General features: G+C 36.8%; 2 protein-coding genes across 5 annotated transcripts in view; one reads left to right on the forward strand and one right to left on the reverse strand.

Moving 5' to 3' along the window:
* The first annotated feature begins 6 nt into the window (after window positions 1-6).
* Window positions 7-17,122, forward strand: part of LOC113485854 (radial spoke head 10 homolog B2-like) — a 23,064-nt gene continuing 5,948 nt past the window's right edge. The window contains exons 1-20 of one of the 4 annotated variants that reach the window (XM_026859272.1): window positions 7-1,063; window positions 1,743-1,818; window positions 2,082-2,150; window positions 2,359-2,532; window positions 3,597-3,682; window positions 4,316-4,436; window positions 5,245-5,421; window positions 6,114-6,255; window positions 6,753-6,847; window positions 7,321-7,510; window positions 8,201-8,312; window positions 8,407-8,486; window positions 8,594-8,742; window positions 9,562-9,669; window positions 10,737-10,913; window positions 11,715-11,840; window positions 12,879-12,930; window positions 13,438-13,548; window positions 14,593-14,788; window positions 15,236-15,470. In XM_026859272.1, coding sequence (XP_026715073.1) covers window positions 813-1,063; window positions 1,743-1,818; window positions 2,082-2,150; window positions 2,359-2,532; window positions 3,597-3,682; window positions 4,316-4,436; window positions 5,245-5,421; window positions 6,114-6,255; window positions 6,753-6,847; window positions 7,321-7,510; window positions 8,201-8,312; window positions 8,407-8,486; window positions 8,594-8,742; window positions 9,562-9,669; window positions 10,737-10,913; window positions 11,715-11,840; window positions 12,879-12,930; window positions 13,438-13,548; window positions 14,593-14,788; window positions 15,236-15,440 — 2,697 coding nt within the window. In that variant the 5' untranslated portion in view covers window positions 7-812 and the 3' untranslated portion in view covers window positions 15,441-15,470. Of the gene's footprint in view, window positions 1,064-1,742; window positions 1,819-2,081; window positions 2,151-2,358; window positions 2,533-3,596; window positions 3,683-4,315; window positions 4,437-5,244; window positions 5,422-6,113; window positions 6,256-6,752; window positions 6,848-7,320; window positions 7,511-8,200; window positions 8,313-8,406; window positions 8,487-8,593; window positions 8,743-9,561; window positions 9,670-10,736; window positions 10,914-11,714; window positions 11,841-12,878; window positions 12,931-13,437; window positions 13,549-14,592; window positions 14,789-15,235; window positions 15,471-17,122 lie in introns of those variants that run through there. The other 3 variants (XM_026859273.1, XM_026859274.1, XM_026859275.1) reach the window with 3 other exon arrangements.
* Window positions 15,940-17,122, reverse strand: part of CCZ1 (CCZ1 homolog, vacuolar protein trafficking and biogenesis associated) — a 15,026-nt gene continuing 13,843 nt past the window's right edge. Inside the window, exon 15 of the mRNA XM_026859282.1 lies at window positions 15,940-16,283. Coding sequence (XP_026715083.1) covers window positions 16,228-16,283 — 56 coding nt within the window. The 3' untranslated portion in view covers window positions 15,940-16,227. The remainder of the gene's footprint in view (window positions 16,284-17,122) is intronic.

Raw genomic sequence — 17,122 nt, forward strand, 5'->3', positions numbered from 1 at the left:
GGGCGGGAAGGGCGGCCGGCCCCGCGCTGTCGGCCCCGCGCTGCCCTCGCCGTCCCTCGCCCTGCCGCTCGGGCCCTTCGCGCTGCTGATCTGGTACTGCCCGAGTGGAGCGGGGCGCTGGCTGGAACCGCGCGGTGGTGAGAACATGGCGGTTGCTTGAGGCTGTCCCTGCCGGCCCGCGCCACGGCAGCACGGAGTCTGATTCTTGTGTTAGAAAGCAGCGATGGTCGGTCTGTGAAATGAGCGGGAAATATGATTACAGCTGGTCAAGCAGTCCTGTAACCTTCAAGCAGTTCTTAACTGGCTAAAGAGCTTTATAAGCTCTAGTGGTTACTCTGTGTTGTGGTTCAATTTGCAGCTCCTAACTTGGAAAGCAAGTGCAGTCAGTAATACTAGTGCAGCTGTAGCTTTCATCAAGTAACTCACCAAACATGACTTTGAGAAACGGTTTTCAAATCTTCCTCAGGGTTAGACAGCTAAAAATCTCCATCTAGTAAAGATGGAGACTGCCATGTAGCAAAAGTAAGTCTACTACTGGGAACACTCCTGTCTTAGTGGTTCTGATTAACTTCTTAAAGGTAATTCCCAGGCATGGCTTCCTGTTCGCCCTGCAGCCTGCCCACCATGAGCTGAAACCACTGCTTTGAGGAGTTGTTAGTACAGAAATAACTTAACGTACATGCATGTATAATAACTAAGGAAAACGGTGATTTTTCGTGTAGTTAGGTATTTTGTGTTTTCTGTTTTTTTTTTATCAAACATTATAGGGGGAAAAATCTTTACATAATACATGTTGAGACAATTCAGTAGTTATGGCAAAGGATAAAAAGAAAGATGGCAAGAAGGCAGAAAAACCTGTACGTTCTCCTATTCCTGCACAAGATACTACAGCTGAGGGTAGTTCAACAAAGCTGTCAGATTTGCAGACCTTAGTGAATGAAGTGGAAGAAACACAGGCAAATCCAGTGATACCAGATAAAGAACCAGCAGAGGTAGAGGAACCTCCAGTCCAAGATGTTCCTCAATACTATGAGGAGCCTATTCTTCAAGTTATTGTGAAAAGGTATGCTTCTTACAAATACACTAGTAAAATTAAGAATTCTTATTTAATTGTATGGTGTACCCAGTGTCATACAAACACATGCAAAGACTCTTGACTCAAAGCAGTGAATCAGGTTATTCAGACCTAGTAGACGTGACACTTTACGCAACTGATAAATGTGGAATTCTGTTGTGTTCTTGCATTCTAGAGTGTTGCTAGTGATCTCAACCTGCCAAAAGCCTCAGCTGTTTAGCCCTTTCACCTATCATGTTTTGTCTAAGTATACAGATGGTGAAGAAAATGCATCTGTGTCATGTAGTGTTCAGTTGTTGATGCCTTACAATGTTTAGAGCTGCTCATATCCCTAAAATGAGGAAGCAGGTGAATAGCAGTGTTAACTAAATCCTTTGGTAGTTCAAGGGGACTATATATGTTTCACGTGCTGACCAGGTAGTCTGGTTGTGAGTAAATGCTACTGATGTGATTTTTTGTCTGAGGCAACACAACAATTGCATGAACTACTACAAGGAAGGTGCAAATAGTTGTAAATTTTGTTGTTGCTCATTTTTCTACACAAGATACAAGAACTGGCCTGTGTGTAGATCATGGTAAATCAAAGGTCATTTACTTTATGTCTGTTGTGATTTAGGTCTACTGGCAGTGACTTGAAATCTTCACCTTTAGTTTGTTTTCATTGTAGCTATGAAGGTGAAAAAGTCCGTGGATTGTATGAGGGTGAAGGATTTGCATATTTTGAGGGCGGAAATACATATAAGGTGAGCCTATAAATCAAAAAAAAAATAGTAGTAGTGGATCAAGTTCTTTCTCTAGAACAGGCAGGCTATTTCTTTTAATGTAGGTGAAGGTTGAGCACCCAATGTGTGAGCATTGAAAGCTCTCTTGGTTGCTGGCAATAAATCATTTGAAACTAGTAGCTGGAGGGATAATATGTCATTATTTTGAAATCTTACAGTCACTGTAGGCTTCAGTTGTGGTTAAGAATAAGTTTGCAAATAATGCCATTCTCTTCGTTTTGAAGGGCATGTTTTCTCAAGGGTTTATGCATGGACATGGGACTTACACGTGGGCTGATGGAGTGAAGTATGAGGTAAAGTGCAATTTAACTTTTAACTGAACAGAATTATAGGCAATTAGATGTGCAAATTCAAGGAGAGTAGATAAGCTGCAGTAATTGGTACAGTATGGGTGGCAACTGCAGAACTATGGCAGTGACTTCAATCACAAGCCTGACTTCTCCCAGATACTTGGAGAAGAGCCAGTCTTAGTTTTTTATATGTTGTAATTTAATCTTCTAGGGAACGTTTGTTAAGAACGTGCAGATGTTTAATGGTCGTTATACATGGAATGATGGCAGCATTTATGAAGGAGCAATTGAAAATGGAGTTAGGCATGGATTTGGATTTTTCAGGAGCGGTACTCGTCCTGTTTCTTACATTGGCTACTGGTATAAAGGCAAAAGACATGGAAAGGTGAGTGAGAACACCACATGGGAGCATGGTCTTGAGTCTCTACCTTCTAGACCAGCAGGCACTCTTGTGCAAAGATTTTGCAGAAATGTTTTGTGTTGTCTCATGGTCTTGTGCTATGTAGAGATTATTTTTTTCCTAAGGATCTTCTCTGAAGTCGTGAATGCTAATTAAAACAGTTGGGGTGGGATCTTGTTTGTAGTAGAAGGGGTGAATGGAATCCTAAAGGAGTAATTGGCCTGATATGTGGTTTGTACTTCATACTGCTCTGAGTAGATGATGACAAAGTCAAAGCTGATGACTGCATCAGTAGCTACATAACAGTGGGAAAACAATTAGCTTTCCAGTAATGACAAAGTGATCCTACATCACAAATGTGTTAAGAAGACCAAGTATGATAATTACAATTAAGACTGCCTTATCTAGTGTAAGTAACGTCTAGTTCCAACTTTGTAAAGACAAGTAGTGCTTTTGCTTTTATCTGGCTCCATCTCGTGCACTCAGATTGGGACACTCTTCTGGGCCCAACATTTTGAAGACCAATGCTCAGCATGTGAAGAAAACCCAATCACATTTTTCTGTTGTTCTGTGTCACTAAGGAGACAGTAAAATCACACAGGCTGCTGTGGATGGTCATCAGTGCAATGGTCTGACCAGCTTGTTCTGAGAGGAAGCTATCAGATAGAGAAAGACAGAAGAATTAACGCTGTAGACCTTCTGTTGGTAGTTGAATACTGAATGAGTCAGAAAACTGATCTATCTCAGAGTGACTACTGTGATTAAGTTGACAAAGTTAGCTCTCTGAAAGTATTTCCAAGTGGTTTGAAAAACATGTAGACTTTGACATAGTGTAATATAATTTTTTTTGAACACTTGGTCTTTCTTAAGGTCTTAAGTAATACTCATCAAAAGAGGTTGCTTTTTTAATTTATCGCTTCAGTTGCTTTCAGTACAGTGTCTCAAAATTACTATAAGAAAGAATGTAATTACATGTGTCATAATTTGTATGTGGTGTTTTATTAATGTAGATGAATAGGTATTTAAATTGACTATACTATTTGTTTCAGGGTACCGTTTATTATGATCAGGAACACACCTCTTGGTATTCAGGCGACTGGGTAAATAATGTCAAAGAAGGATGGGGAATGAGATGGTAAACATAATAGCACTCATTCTTATCTTCATATTTTTTTTAAATTTTACATGTATTATCTTATAGTTCCTCCTATTGTTTAATGTGGATGCAAATGCTACCATTTCATGGTAGTGTGTACTTTCTGCAGTGGAATAAATGTACAAAGACTTAATAAAATAGATCTTCTCTATAACTTACATTTTTATGTTGGTATATTTCTAGTGATCATTCCCACAAAAGAATGGCTAAAGACAAAATCCAGAATGAGCTTTGGTAAACCACAAATCAACATTTAAAAACAAATAAACTTGACTGATTTGAAGAGACAGAGCTGCTTTCATGAATAGATGAATTATATGTGGTATTACATATAAAAGAATATTTTGATTAGCTATGGCAAAGACTCTTTGGAAAAAAAAGAGCTGCTTAATATTTTTACAGTGATTTGTAAGTTAAAAATAGGTGGTAAACTGGGTACAATCAAACCTTTATATCCATGTAACAGTGAGCCAACTTTCAAAGTAATGTTAATATTTAGCATTAATAAATGTTAACTTTACTAGCAATGAGGTTTTGCATAAACCTTGCTTTCCTAAGATCTACTAAAAATTTCATATGAATGAGTCAGTAACTTTTATTGTCGTCTTGCAGCTATAAATCTGGAAATATCTATGAAGGTCAGTGGGAGAAAAATGTACGTCATGGAAAAGGAAGAATGAGATGGTTGACAGATAATCAAGAGTATATGGGACAGTGGGAATATGGCATACAGGTATTAATATCTTCCTCAGCAACCTCTTTAGTTCAGCATCTGTCTGTTACTCTAGTAAAACTAGATAGGAAGTTTTGTACAATATCAAAGGAGCTATTTTTTTTTTTTTTTTTTTTTTTTCCAATTGACATAGCAGAAGTAGGCTGTTGATTCTCATGTTGAGTCTCATGGAATATATTCTCATGGAAAATATAAAACTTTTTAATTAAAAAAAGTTTTAAAAGTTAAATGTTTGTGACTACACTTAACTTGAGATATGACTTCAGCAGTGCGTATATGTGGCAATTTGCTTCTGCGTCACCTGTAAAATATTAGAACACACTGTTGCCTCTTGTAAAAGTTTTATGATGGAAGGAGAAGGTTTCTAGCAATTTCTGTTCCTTCCATTTCTTCTGTAAAAAGAACGCAAGCTACTTTCCCTGTCTTTTCACTCTGCATAAAATTGTCAAGGAGTCCAGCTTCTGGAACACTGTGGTGCTCTGTCTGTCATGGTGTTCCTCACCTGACTGTTGAGCATTACAGTCAAAAGGGTTGAGGCAGGAAGGATATCTTCAGGAGTCCTGTTGGTAGAGCTTGTGCAAGTATGTGTTGATGTATCTGCATGGTTATCCCATGCACTTTTGTAGAATATAGTTCTGTGGATGGTTTGAAGTACTGCAGCTGTCAACTGGGTGCTTTTATTGGAGAGATTTTCCAACAGTGACTCTTAAAGATGCCTTGGTGGTTCTCCTTTTTAAAAGTCTGGATCTGTAGCAATTCTAGCTCTTCTGGAGACTTTTTTTTTTTTAAACATACAAATTTTTTTCAGCATGGATATGGCACCCACATATGGTTTTTGAAGAGAAAGCCTGTATCTCAGTATCCTTTAAGGAATGAATACATAGGTGATTTTGTAAATGGGGAACGACATGGACATGGGAAGTTCGTATATGCCGGTGGAGCAGTGTACGATGGTGAATGGGTTTGTAATAAGAAGCATGGCAAGGTGAGTATTGACACATAGTAAGACAAAACTACAGATACCACCAGAGGGGAGGCTATTCTGCTTTGTATAGTGGATCTCTAGATTTTTGTATGGAAAACTATATTCAATCCAAATCCACATTGTGGGTGGAATCCCAACATAAAGGGCAGAGTGCACTGAAAGCAGTAGGAGTCCTTCCAAGGACCTTGCCAGGCCGCGGATTTGACTCTCTGGTTAGATGTGTGTTGTGCATATGAAGAACTACTTCTTACTGTGGAGATTTTCAGTGCAGTAGGTGCATCTTGATTTTTGCAGTGGCTGGTCAGTACTTTCACTCTTACACTACGAGCTAATGGATTTCAAGCTGTCCTTGTGCATTAACAGACTGTTTTAAAAAGCCCTGTGAGCAGAGTGCCACATGTGCAAAATAAAGATTCTAAACAAGTCTTTCTATTTGGGGGGGTATTGTTTTTTCCTCAAAATACTTTTCAAAATCAAACATATATAGGCAATTCTTCATCCCAGCAGTGTACTTTAATAGATGACAAAGTAATTTTTAAGAGAGTAGAAAAAATGATTTTTGCACTATTTTATCTCTTATATTGCATTTTCACCAAGATTATTAACAGAAAATTTGATTTAGAGCATTAGTGATATTTTTTGTCTGATCTTTGATTAATATTTATATTGAAATGAATCAAATCTGTCCATAGGGCAAGTTTGTCTTCAAGAAAGGTTATGTTTATGAAGGAGAGTTCATAGATGATCATATAATAGACTATCCTGCTTTTCAAGTGGATGCAATGAATGCAGAAGAGCTGAATGCCATTTGCACAGGAAGTCATTTTGGCACTAGTAAGCAGCCTAAAACAAATTCAAATTCTACTCAGTTCACGCTTTGTTGTTCCTTTTTTCTGTGAAGTAAAGTAGAGTAAGTATGTGAAGCTGTTCATACTTACTCAAGAGCTGCACATATTTCTTCAAAAAACTTTAATAAAGATAGGAGTTATCTTAATAACTAATGACTTTTGGTCTCATGCTTCTCGTTTCCTGTACATGACACTTTGCGTTGAGTGACACATCTTGTAATGCTTTTGGAACACTGTTGTCTGAAAGTTTCATAACATATGTAATATCTATATTTCCTTTTAGCTAGGGGTTGAATTTGACAAAATTACTCTTCCACTGTTATGCTGTTGATTATTAAGTCTACTCATTATAAAGGAGTCTATTCTCAGTTTGAAGTCAGTAAAAGAAGAAGGAATAATACGTTTTATTTTCTCTGTGTGTGTGTACATATTTATCTTCGTTTTAGTGTGTTCTAATTTATTTTATTTGCTTTAATGGCTCAGAAAATACTTCTGTTCTGGGATCAAATATTGAGTTGGATATATGTTCACTGCTTGACTTGTTGCCAGAGGAAGAGAGACATGAAGAACTGAAACAAGTAAGAGTCTACTGTTTGATCTTTTCAATTTTCCCTCGCAGTGTGTGTCATACTATTTCATTTCTAGTTTATTTGTATTAAAGGAACTCTTACCATTACAGAATTATTTGAAAACCTGAAGGCCATGAAAACAGAAAACAAAAACCAATGAATAGACAGTATTGCCTCTTCCTGAGCTTTCACTAGAAGACAAAAAATGTTAACATTTTCTGGAAGGGCATCCGGCAACTGCCCTTAGCTACTGTGAGGTTTATCTGCTGACAGAGACTAATTTATTTTTTCAGTCACCAAAAAATATGTATTATAACTACAGTTGAGTAATGCTCTCATGAACGCTTAACCAGGGATTTGCTCTTGGAACTCAGAAGATCAAAAGCATATTGATTGGCATTATATGCCCAGTTACAGGATCAATACAAACTGATCTCTACTTGCTGTGAGACGATGCTGAAACCATACCCTGTTTTATTTAGGTAAAATTTGCTGTGTTGAGGCATATTACAGAACTGAGAAGAGTTTACACCTTCTACAGTGGCTTAGGCTGTGATCATTCTCTTGATAACACCTTCCTCATGACTAAACTCCAATTTTGGAGATTTCTGAAGGACTGCAAGTTTCATCACTCCAACATAACTCTTGCTGAAATGGATCGGATATTGAGTGGTTTGTATTTCTGTTGACTGGGATCTGGAATCTGGAAATTTTAATAGTAAGCTGTACAGAGTTGGAGTGGCAAGTTCTACAGATAGGTCAACTCTGGTAGTTAAGTGGCCCCGAGTGAGTACCTCTGCCTGTGATTTCTCAGTGGATGCATTAACGCTTCTCCAGGTGCTTCAGGTGCTTAAGTGAAAATGCAAAATTAAAATATCACTTAAAAAAATGTTCTAAAGAGCCATCTGTTCAAAAATTGTATTTAGCCCTGGTCTTGCTAGGTCTGAGAAAGAGAAGAAACAGATCGATTTTTTTTTTTTTTTCTTTCCAGTGCTCTTACCTTTAGTTTGCATGTTGTTTTCTTCCATAGAGCCTGTTAATCAGTCAGTTCCATTTAGACCCTCAGTGTCCCTAGTATGTGAAGGGTTTAACACCAACTTCACTTCCTTTTTCAATCCTGTGTGCTGAGTGGATGCATTTCTAGGAAGAAGGATTTTGATAAGATTCAGCTGTAGGTGGATGGTTCTCCCTTGATGTACTTGTTTGAAAGGGGTGCTGTGTCTGGTCTGATTCTTCTGGGAGTGTTGTTGCAATGTGATAGGTAGAGATGGAGAGGGTAAGAAAGGCTGACAAGTCAGTAGGCCTGTAAACATTTTAATGTACATTATAGCAATCAAGATTTATTTTTTTCAATTTTTTTAGGTGATAAAACACAACTTGAGGAGATACATTGTCCACATGAGACTTTACTGTTCAGAACATTTTTATCTTACCTTATTCATCTAGCATTTCATATCTACCATGAAGAGCAAAAGTAAGTTTCATCTTTTAATGAAATTTATTTCAGTGTAATCAGTTTGAGTCTTTCCAGACAAGAGGGTTGTTGTTTGTTTTTTTTTCAACTGTAGAGAGAAAGGTCCTTATCTGCATAAGTGTTTCTCAGAAATGATGTCCAGGAATGTTATTCCCGCTGCCTGCCATATCCAAGGTGAGTAATGGTATTTCTTCTGTGCTGTGCAGAACTCATTAATTAGTACCACATACATCACAGTTTTATTGTAATGGTGTGTGTTTTTTTCCAATCAATTTTTAAAGGTATCTTATTTTCTGAAGAACGATGTACAGTTTTTGCCATGAGCTATATTGGCAAATGCTGGGAAATATACAGAGCTTTTTGTAGACCGAGCAGCAGACCTCCATTTGAACCCACAATGACAATGAGGCACTTCCTTTGGATGTTGAACGTAATAATTTTATTTTTTAAAATTTTGTGTGATTAGATGTGCTTTATTTGTTCAGTTTATATGAGCATTAAAATAACTCCCTGTGGCTTCTGCACAGTTGAAAAGGTAGCAGCGATGTTATTTGTAGAAACTGTCCAATGAACATTAAAGGGAGAGTTGTTCTACAGAAATTATTTATGTACTTTTGTATGATTGAATTCTGATTTCATATTTGATAATTTCAGATATTTAAATCTTAGACAAATATGTTTTAAGGGAATATAAATATTTTTGCTGGCTTTGCAGGCCCTACCCTGTAAAATGTATATATGAAAATGTTTTACTGGTAGAACTCAAAAGACTGGCAGCTTTTGAAATAACATGGTAAACCACTTTAATAAAGTATTAATTTAATATATTGCAAGATGAACATGAGATTCTTTACTAAAATTGAGTCATTCAAGCACAGATCAAGATTACACTGAAGCTAAGGAACAATTCTCATTGATATGCCTGGGTTTTGTGTCACTGTCACTGTTTAAATTCAAACCTTTTTTTCATGAAAAAAATGAATTAAAATATCACAAGTCAAAATTGTAATTTTTTTATATTTTTAGTTATGAGCTTTCACAAGTTCTTTCTTAGCATTGTATTTTGCAGTCTAGGAAAAATTCCCATTGACATCAGTAGGGCCAGAATTTCACTCTGCCATTAATTACATATTTGGAAGTACCATTTGAAACCACTAGAAATTTTGACACAGACTTTAAAGGGAGTTAGATTAGATCCATGTGGGGATGCCTTAAGTGTTTTTAATATGTAACATTAACTCTTACCCAGGATTTTAAACTTCTCAGCAAACAATTAACTGCTTCCAGACTTGTGGAAATACTTGTCAAAGATGGTCCGTCCCTACAAGATAGCAGTAGTATCAACCTGGAGCCGGAGGTGTGTAAGAAAAAGGAAAAAAAAAAATAAAATCAATCATAGTTCATTGCTACAGGAACAGTTAAAATTACTTTTTAAAAATGCTGCAAATACTGTCCTATCTCTAGAACAGGAGGAAAATTAATTTATTCCAAAAAAGTAAAGAGTACAAATTCGAGCCTCTATATTTGTGTTCCTTTTGTTCTGCTTGTATCTTCTAATTTAGGTCACATGCTGCTATCTTTTGCTTATTATCTTTCCCTTTTTAATATAGTCTCAGCATACCTGACCATACAGAACTCCTTAAGAGTGCTGTAACCCAGAGGGTGAAATACCATTTTCTAGGAGATTGCTGTTAGTACTAGTTCTGTCTGTGGGGCAGTTGCCTGACAATATGTATGTGCACTGATTACACAGAGATGAATCTTGGCACTTCCAGCTGTTGAGGCATGCATTGGAAATGTTAAGATGTGAACTCATTGATCCTGAAAATCTGGTGACCCAAGAAACCTGATTAGTGAAGTGCTGCCACCTCAATGAGGTTGAGTAGTGACTGTAGACGACTCTTGTGCTACTTGACAGCTGGCCTGCTATAGAGGGCCTTCACCCTTAAAGAACGGCCTTCACACTTGCTCCGTGATGGTCTATTGTAAATTAAGTAATTGATTTACTGTTTCAAACAGTATCTGATAAACTGAACACCCAGTGTAAGTCTTACTAAGGGATTCATTATATACCCATTCCTGGGGTTTCTGGAAACATCGTATGCAATGAAATGTTTTAGGAAGAGCAATAGTTGTGTGTTATTTGTTAGAGAAATTTCTTGTAGCTCCAGATACAGCAAAAATCTATGCAGTGTCTTCTTTCAGTATTACTTCTATAGGGTGTAACACAATATATTACCTCCTGAATTTTTTGAGCTTTGGCTGTTTTCACTTTTTCTTCAGAAGAAGGGATATTTGACTAGATAAATGAGGCCAGCAAGGCTTTACAATCACTTTTGAGTTCTTTGCTCAGGTACATATGCCCATTAATGAAGGGAATTTGCAAAAGTTAATTAATTAATCACCATGTTTGTTTTACTCTAGTTGGTTTTTCTTGAATTTGTTGAAGCTCTTCTTGATTGTGCATTGGTGTATGTTACCAGTGATATGATTAAGGAACAAGTAGCTTGTGATAATCGGAAAAGAAGTAGCTTTAGAATTGAAGGTCTTTCCGAGGGAACCACAACTGTTTCTCTGTATCCGGAACATTCTGTGACCCAGGTAAAGCTGATGGAGACTTGCTAAATATTATACGACCACTTAGAGGGCAAAGTCAGGCCCTGCAAATGTTCTCTGTTTCCTGAACGTAGAAAACAATTTACTTTTATTGCATAAACAGTCATTTGATTGGGTTCTCCTGCTTTTCCTGTCTGTTGCTACCTTAGATTGTGACATCAGTATAGACATATTTGCACATTTTCCTAGGTAACTATAAAGACACATAAAATACAGGCAAGTATATTCTGGTATTCGAAGGGGAATTGAGGAATTGGTTGACTGGTGGAAGATATGCTGCTCCTGCTTTAAGACACATGTCTAAAACTGCTCTGTAAAAATGGCATTGCTGTTGTACATAGCAAGACTTGCTGCTTCCCGGCAATTAAGCTACGCTCTTTTTGTTTTGCTAAACTTTTGAATAAGCATTTTGTTGATTGTAAGATGCTGCCTGTGACACTGGTACAATTTAGATGCACAGGGTAGTTGAAGGCATGAATTAGAATTGTTATTGTTTGGAATTACGTACAAGATTAAAGTATTTTTATTAATTCAAAGAGCATTCCCAAACACCTAATTTCATCACAGTGTCTGTAAGCCAGTAGTGCCACTGAACACCACCACTTCCCGTTCTCTGGCCAGTTGTTCCCATCCTATGGAACCCATTCCCTTGCATTGCTGCAAGTTTTAATGCTGTTGCACAGTGAAATGGCCTAGTTAAAATAGTCAGATTTTCCAAGACCAAAGAAAAATCTTAATTTAAAATATACTGAACATAAAATTCTTCCTGTGTTTACTTTTTATTAGTACAGCAGAAGTACAATCGGTACAGACTTAAATGATGACATTTCTGAGTCAACTGAGCTTTACACTTGCTCATGGTTGTCTTCAAGCAAAAGTGTCATATCACAAGATGAAGTAAAGAAACATGAGGTATGTAAAAACAAAAACAAACAAAAAAACCCAACCACTGAAAGATGGAGCAGAGAGTTTGCAATTCATGGGTGACAGAGTAGCCAAAGTAGCTTTAAGTTTGGAAAGGGACTAGAATTTCATCTAATATTAAATACAGTGCGTTCCCATGCCTGGATGCATGTATAAGCCTAGAAGTGGTACATTTCCATTGCTAATAAAAGCATTTGCTCCCACACATACTCAGCTGTTATTATTTAGACTATTTGGTAGTGTCTTCTATGTTAACTAAAACAGTGGTGAATACAGCTACAGTTTTATTTTATGCACAAGGTGGGGAGTGAGAGGCTGAGAAGTGGGCAGAGATTTAGAAGCACTAGGGAAGGTAACTAATATAATTACTAAAACATTTTTCAGAATTCTCCTAGCAGACTTCACCATCAGTGCCTTTAGTTTTGTACCCAGTGTATGACTATAATGAGACTCTTGATATTCCACAACCAGAATTGTTTGACCTGAGACTTTTACTGTCACTTGGCTGGAAAGAGCTGAATCATCATCATGCAGAAGATGCTCGGGTTGTCAGTTTGAAAGATTTCAAACCATCCTTTACAGATACACTCTTGAACATTGTTCTCTCCTTTTCACTCAGTGTATTTCACTTGGGGTATATTCCTATAGTCAGGAGTAGAAATTCATTATTGTTTCCTCAGGAGCAGATAAATACTATGTAGAGCAACACGTAAGAACAGAGGGACATGTCTAAGAACAGGAGCTTTCATTCTGCATACTTCTATCTTTCCATAATGAAATAGGATAAATCCTACTTCCCTGGCTGATATGGAGGGTGAAGTGTTATGACCAATTTGCAAATACTTGAAAGTATGAAACACTATTGCAATTTAAATGTTTTGAAATAGGCATAATTGCAGAATGCATTAGATTGGCAGAATGTTTTGGAGCTAGGGATTTGCATGACTCACATGGACATGTGATTTCACTTTTTTAATTTGAACACAAGTCCAGGCATTAGTAACTGAATTTAAAAATTCTTGCCAGTCACTGAGACCTTCTGAAGACAGAGGGCAGCCTCTTCAAGGATTTCTACTGGGTGAGTACTGTAGTTAGTATAAGCATCTATAAGCAGTGGTGCTAGAGGAGATTCACTCTTTCTACAACTTTAAAGATGATTAAAACAGTAACTGGTCATTGGAATAGCCAGTGAATTGCAGTTAGAGAGGTTTACATTCAGCTTTCCATACCTGCTATACACAGATAGCTGGGCAAGTTTGAATCTCTGAACTTTTTTGTGATTATTTTTTTTTTTTAAATTAGAAGCTATCACATTTTCCTTAAAAATAGCTTAAAGGCTTTTTAAAACTAAATAAATTTTTCCTGTTCTGTCCCACTCATTTTGGGCATGGAGATAGGAGATCAAACTCTGTACTGTGCTTTCATTCTAAACAAATTTTTCATCAGTACAGCAGTGTTTGAATCACAGGTCTAGCTGTAAGGTCAGATGACAATTTATATTTGTTTGTGCTGAAGATCAAACCTGATATTTAAGGCACAGAATTACAGACTGAGTAATTTTAATTTTCTTTCTTTGCGGTATCAGATACTTCTCTCTCCTTTCACACAACTCATGGAGGTATCAAAGATGTTCCGTCATTGTTCAGGTGGGATGCAGCAAAAGAACAAGATTTCTCGCCAGCAAAGGAATTGACAGGTAAAGCAGTCCTACTGTTTTAAGACTTAACACAAAAAAAATCCCTCATAGCTCTTGAATTGTGAAATCTTGTTGTATATGCAGATTTGTCACAAGAGGGCAGTAAATGAACATTAATTCTGGAGGAAGATTTTTTTTTTAAAATTTTTAGAAATTTTCTTTAAGAAAATGAAACAGTAAATGAGACTTTTAAGTACTGACTTAGATAGTTTCCCCAATTTTAAAATGCTACATTTTATTTGTAGGGCATCTCTAAGCTGTAATTTTCTATTTCCTCTGAGAAGCTCAGTCGGCAAGCCTGTCCATTTTTAATTTATTTTTTTTTAATGTGTTGGACAAATAAAACATATTACTGCTATGTCTGGCTTCTTTTACTTATTATTATTAATGGTGTGCCACCAGCAGTTGGGATGTCATATGACGGGCCAGCAGTCATGCAGAAGAGAAATCAGAGCATTTTCATTTTTATACCATCTCCCTTCTGGTTGATTAGCAGATCTCATCTGGGTTGGTTTTTGTACTTGTTAAATGTTTTCCATAGATAAAGAACCCAAATCCAAGAACATAGGTAGACAAGGATCTCTGTGTAGTCACCAGCTCTTCCACTGAAATCCAATGACTGAAAACTTACAGATCTGAAAAAACATTGCTTCTGAAAGAAACAGCATGGGCCCTAGCCTGTTTTTTGACAGTCCTGACAATTGGATGTTTGCATGCAATGCTGTTCTTTCAGGTAGTCATGTTTGTTCCTTCATTTCCCCATGCACAGGAGTAATGGATACTGAACTGCAGAATATATTTATTAGAGGATTAAAGGGGAAAGGTTCTTTTGATGCCATTCCCAGGGACAGGTCACTCTGAAGACCCACAAAAGGGTCATCCCCTTTCACATCCATCAGTTAAAAGTTTCTCACAGTTGTCATCTTGGGTGCCATGCAGAAGCCACTTTCCCATTGCAGGGTATCAGATCTGAAATATTGTAGTCCAAACCACATTTGAAATAGAAGTGCCCTGCCAAATAAACATTTAATTTACATGTTGCAGATGAACCAAATGAAGGCACAACTGAACAAGATGAGGAATTTAGTCTGTGGATGTGTCAGGTGCAGATCTTTTTTACAACTAAGCTCTTGCCTGCCTACCAGCATGAAAAAGTGCTGAGGGAAAAAATAAAAGAAAATCGAATACGAGATGCTGAATTAGCTGAGCTGAGAAAGATCAAGGATGAAGAGCTGGCAGAGTGAGTTGTTTTATCTTGAAGCACTGTTATCTCTTATCTTCAACTAACAAAATTATTTTGAAAAGGAAGGGTGTTTTATTAAAAGTAGTGTAGCATATTGTAACTAGGAAAACATCCAGGTATAATAAGCAACAGAATATCATGTGACTTCTATTAGTGTCAGGAGTAACAAATACAGGCTGCTTTCAGGTTACAGAACTCTTAACTGTCTGCTACTTCCTGGCATTTGAGCCCTACTTTGGATAAAGGCAGTTAAGACTTTTTTTTTTTTTTTTTAATATAGCATAAGTTAGTCAGACTTGAAGTGGTAACTGGACAGATTTTCTGCTTCTCTACAATATGACAGTTTATACTGCTCATCCTGTGAACATAGCTGTAGTTGCTTAGCCAGTATAAATCTGTCTCCCCCCTCTTACAGTACATTAAATTTAAACTTTGTTCACTCAGACTTATTGCTGGAAGAGAAGCAGAAGAGGCAAAAAGCCAAGAAGCAGCTGCAACAGAAAAAGCATTCGATTCCAAGAATGCAGATTTTAAGGAGTTAGAGGAGCCTGTCACACAATTAGTAACAACGAGGAGTGCTACGAGGGGCCCCTCTTCCTTCCAAGGGGGCACTAAGGTGCCTGCTGGCAAAAAGAGAAAGAAGAAATAAATTTTCAGATGAGCACTGCTAAAGCTTCAAGTAAGTATGCTTTGAATAAGAAAAAAACAACAAAACAACCAACCACACAGAATAAGGTCTAAAATACAAGTATGACAAAATTGTATGCACAAGACTTGCTTATTTCAGAAGGGAACTGTGTGCTTTTACACTAAGGGGCTTGGGAAGGAGAACAGTCATTTACACGAGTGTAACCCTTTAAACAAAACTATTATAGAAGTCAGTATTTGATTTGTACCTAAAACTTCCCTCAGTGTTGATATCAGTTCTATCTTGTTGTGATCCTATGTTCCAATGAAATGGTTTCTACTTAAAACATGGTTCATTTTACTGAAATACTGCATATAAACAAGTATGTAAATTAGGCTGAAGCAGGAGCTGCAAAGAATCAGGGGTCTTTTGTAACCAGTCTAGTTTTACAGTGTTAGAAAACTAGCAGAAAGTCACACAATGATGCAAATTAACACAGGAAAACAAAAAGATGCCCTTAAAAGTGTAACAATTACTAGTTTTATTTTACTGGAAAATATTCACATAACAATATCAGAATGGAATGGTACAGATGAATTCAGCCTTGTTTAATTAGTTTGCACATAAACATTTTTAAAATCTAAAAATTTTATGATCAGAGTTTACAGATTTTAGTAGAAATTTTGATTCTTACAAAGCAAGTATTGCTTTACTATTGTCATTATTCCAGTCAATAATATGACTAATAACTTTTCATGTTGAACAAGTGTCTGACATTGACATCTTCAATAAATCAGCCCTTTGCAGATCAATCCAGGAAGAAAATATTATTAAACTGTGTTGCACAAAGCTTCTTCACTTCTTCTGTTAAAAAAAAAAAAAATTAAAATTCAGTATGATATTTACTGGAACCTCTGCAAGAAAAACCCTGGGGATCATCAAGGTGAATTTAATAATATTCTAATAGAAAAAAACCCTAGGAATTTCTAATGTAGAAATACACAATGTTACTCTGTTTACAGTATGAGAAAGTTGAATCAAGTCAGACATGTTTCAGTGTCTGAAAGATGAGTTGTATTTGGAGTAGCTTAAGTGTAAATGATGGTTTGAGAACTTGCTGCTGGGCCATTTGTCTTGTCAAACTTTTACACTGCAACAGCACTTCACCACAAGGAAGTATATTGTAACCCTCTTTTCAGGGGAAGGAGGGATTAGGGTAGCCTGTTACAATAAATAAAGACAGCAAAACATTTGCTTTGTGCTGTCTGGCAGACACCACTTCCTAAGCTTATCAGACATAGAAACACTGATTTACTGTTTCTGTATGGCAGCTTTGATCCTGAAAGACAATTAGAAGTCATTCTTTTCAAAATTTATGCTGCTAAGCTTTGGTCTTGGAGAATTAGTAATTCTTTCCCATCATCCAAGTGAGCACATTACCTCCTATTAAAACAGAGAGCCCTAAAATTGCTGCAACTAAGACTCAAACTGCCTTTTCTCTTAGTTTATTTAAAAGCCTATTTGCATCTTAATGTTAATTTGCACTCTTCGAGTAAGTAATTTTCAAAACAGCATTAGAAACAAGACAAGAATGGGATGAGGATCACTGACAGGATAGACATTGTGTCTAAGTAACCTACCCATGGATCATTGACAAATAAAACCTAACTCATATGTAAATATGTTCATCTCTCATCTGTAAT

The sequence above is a fragment of the Athene cunicularia genome (genome assembly GCF_003259725.1).
Source record: "Athene cunicularia isolate RWA chromosome 14 unlocalized genomic scaffold, athCun1 chr14_part1, whole genome shotgun sequence".
NCBI lineage: Eukaryota > Metazoa > Chordata > Aves > Strigiformes > Strigidae > Athene > Athene cunicularia.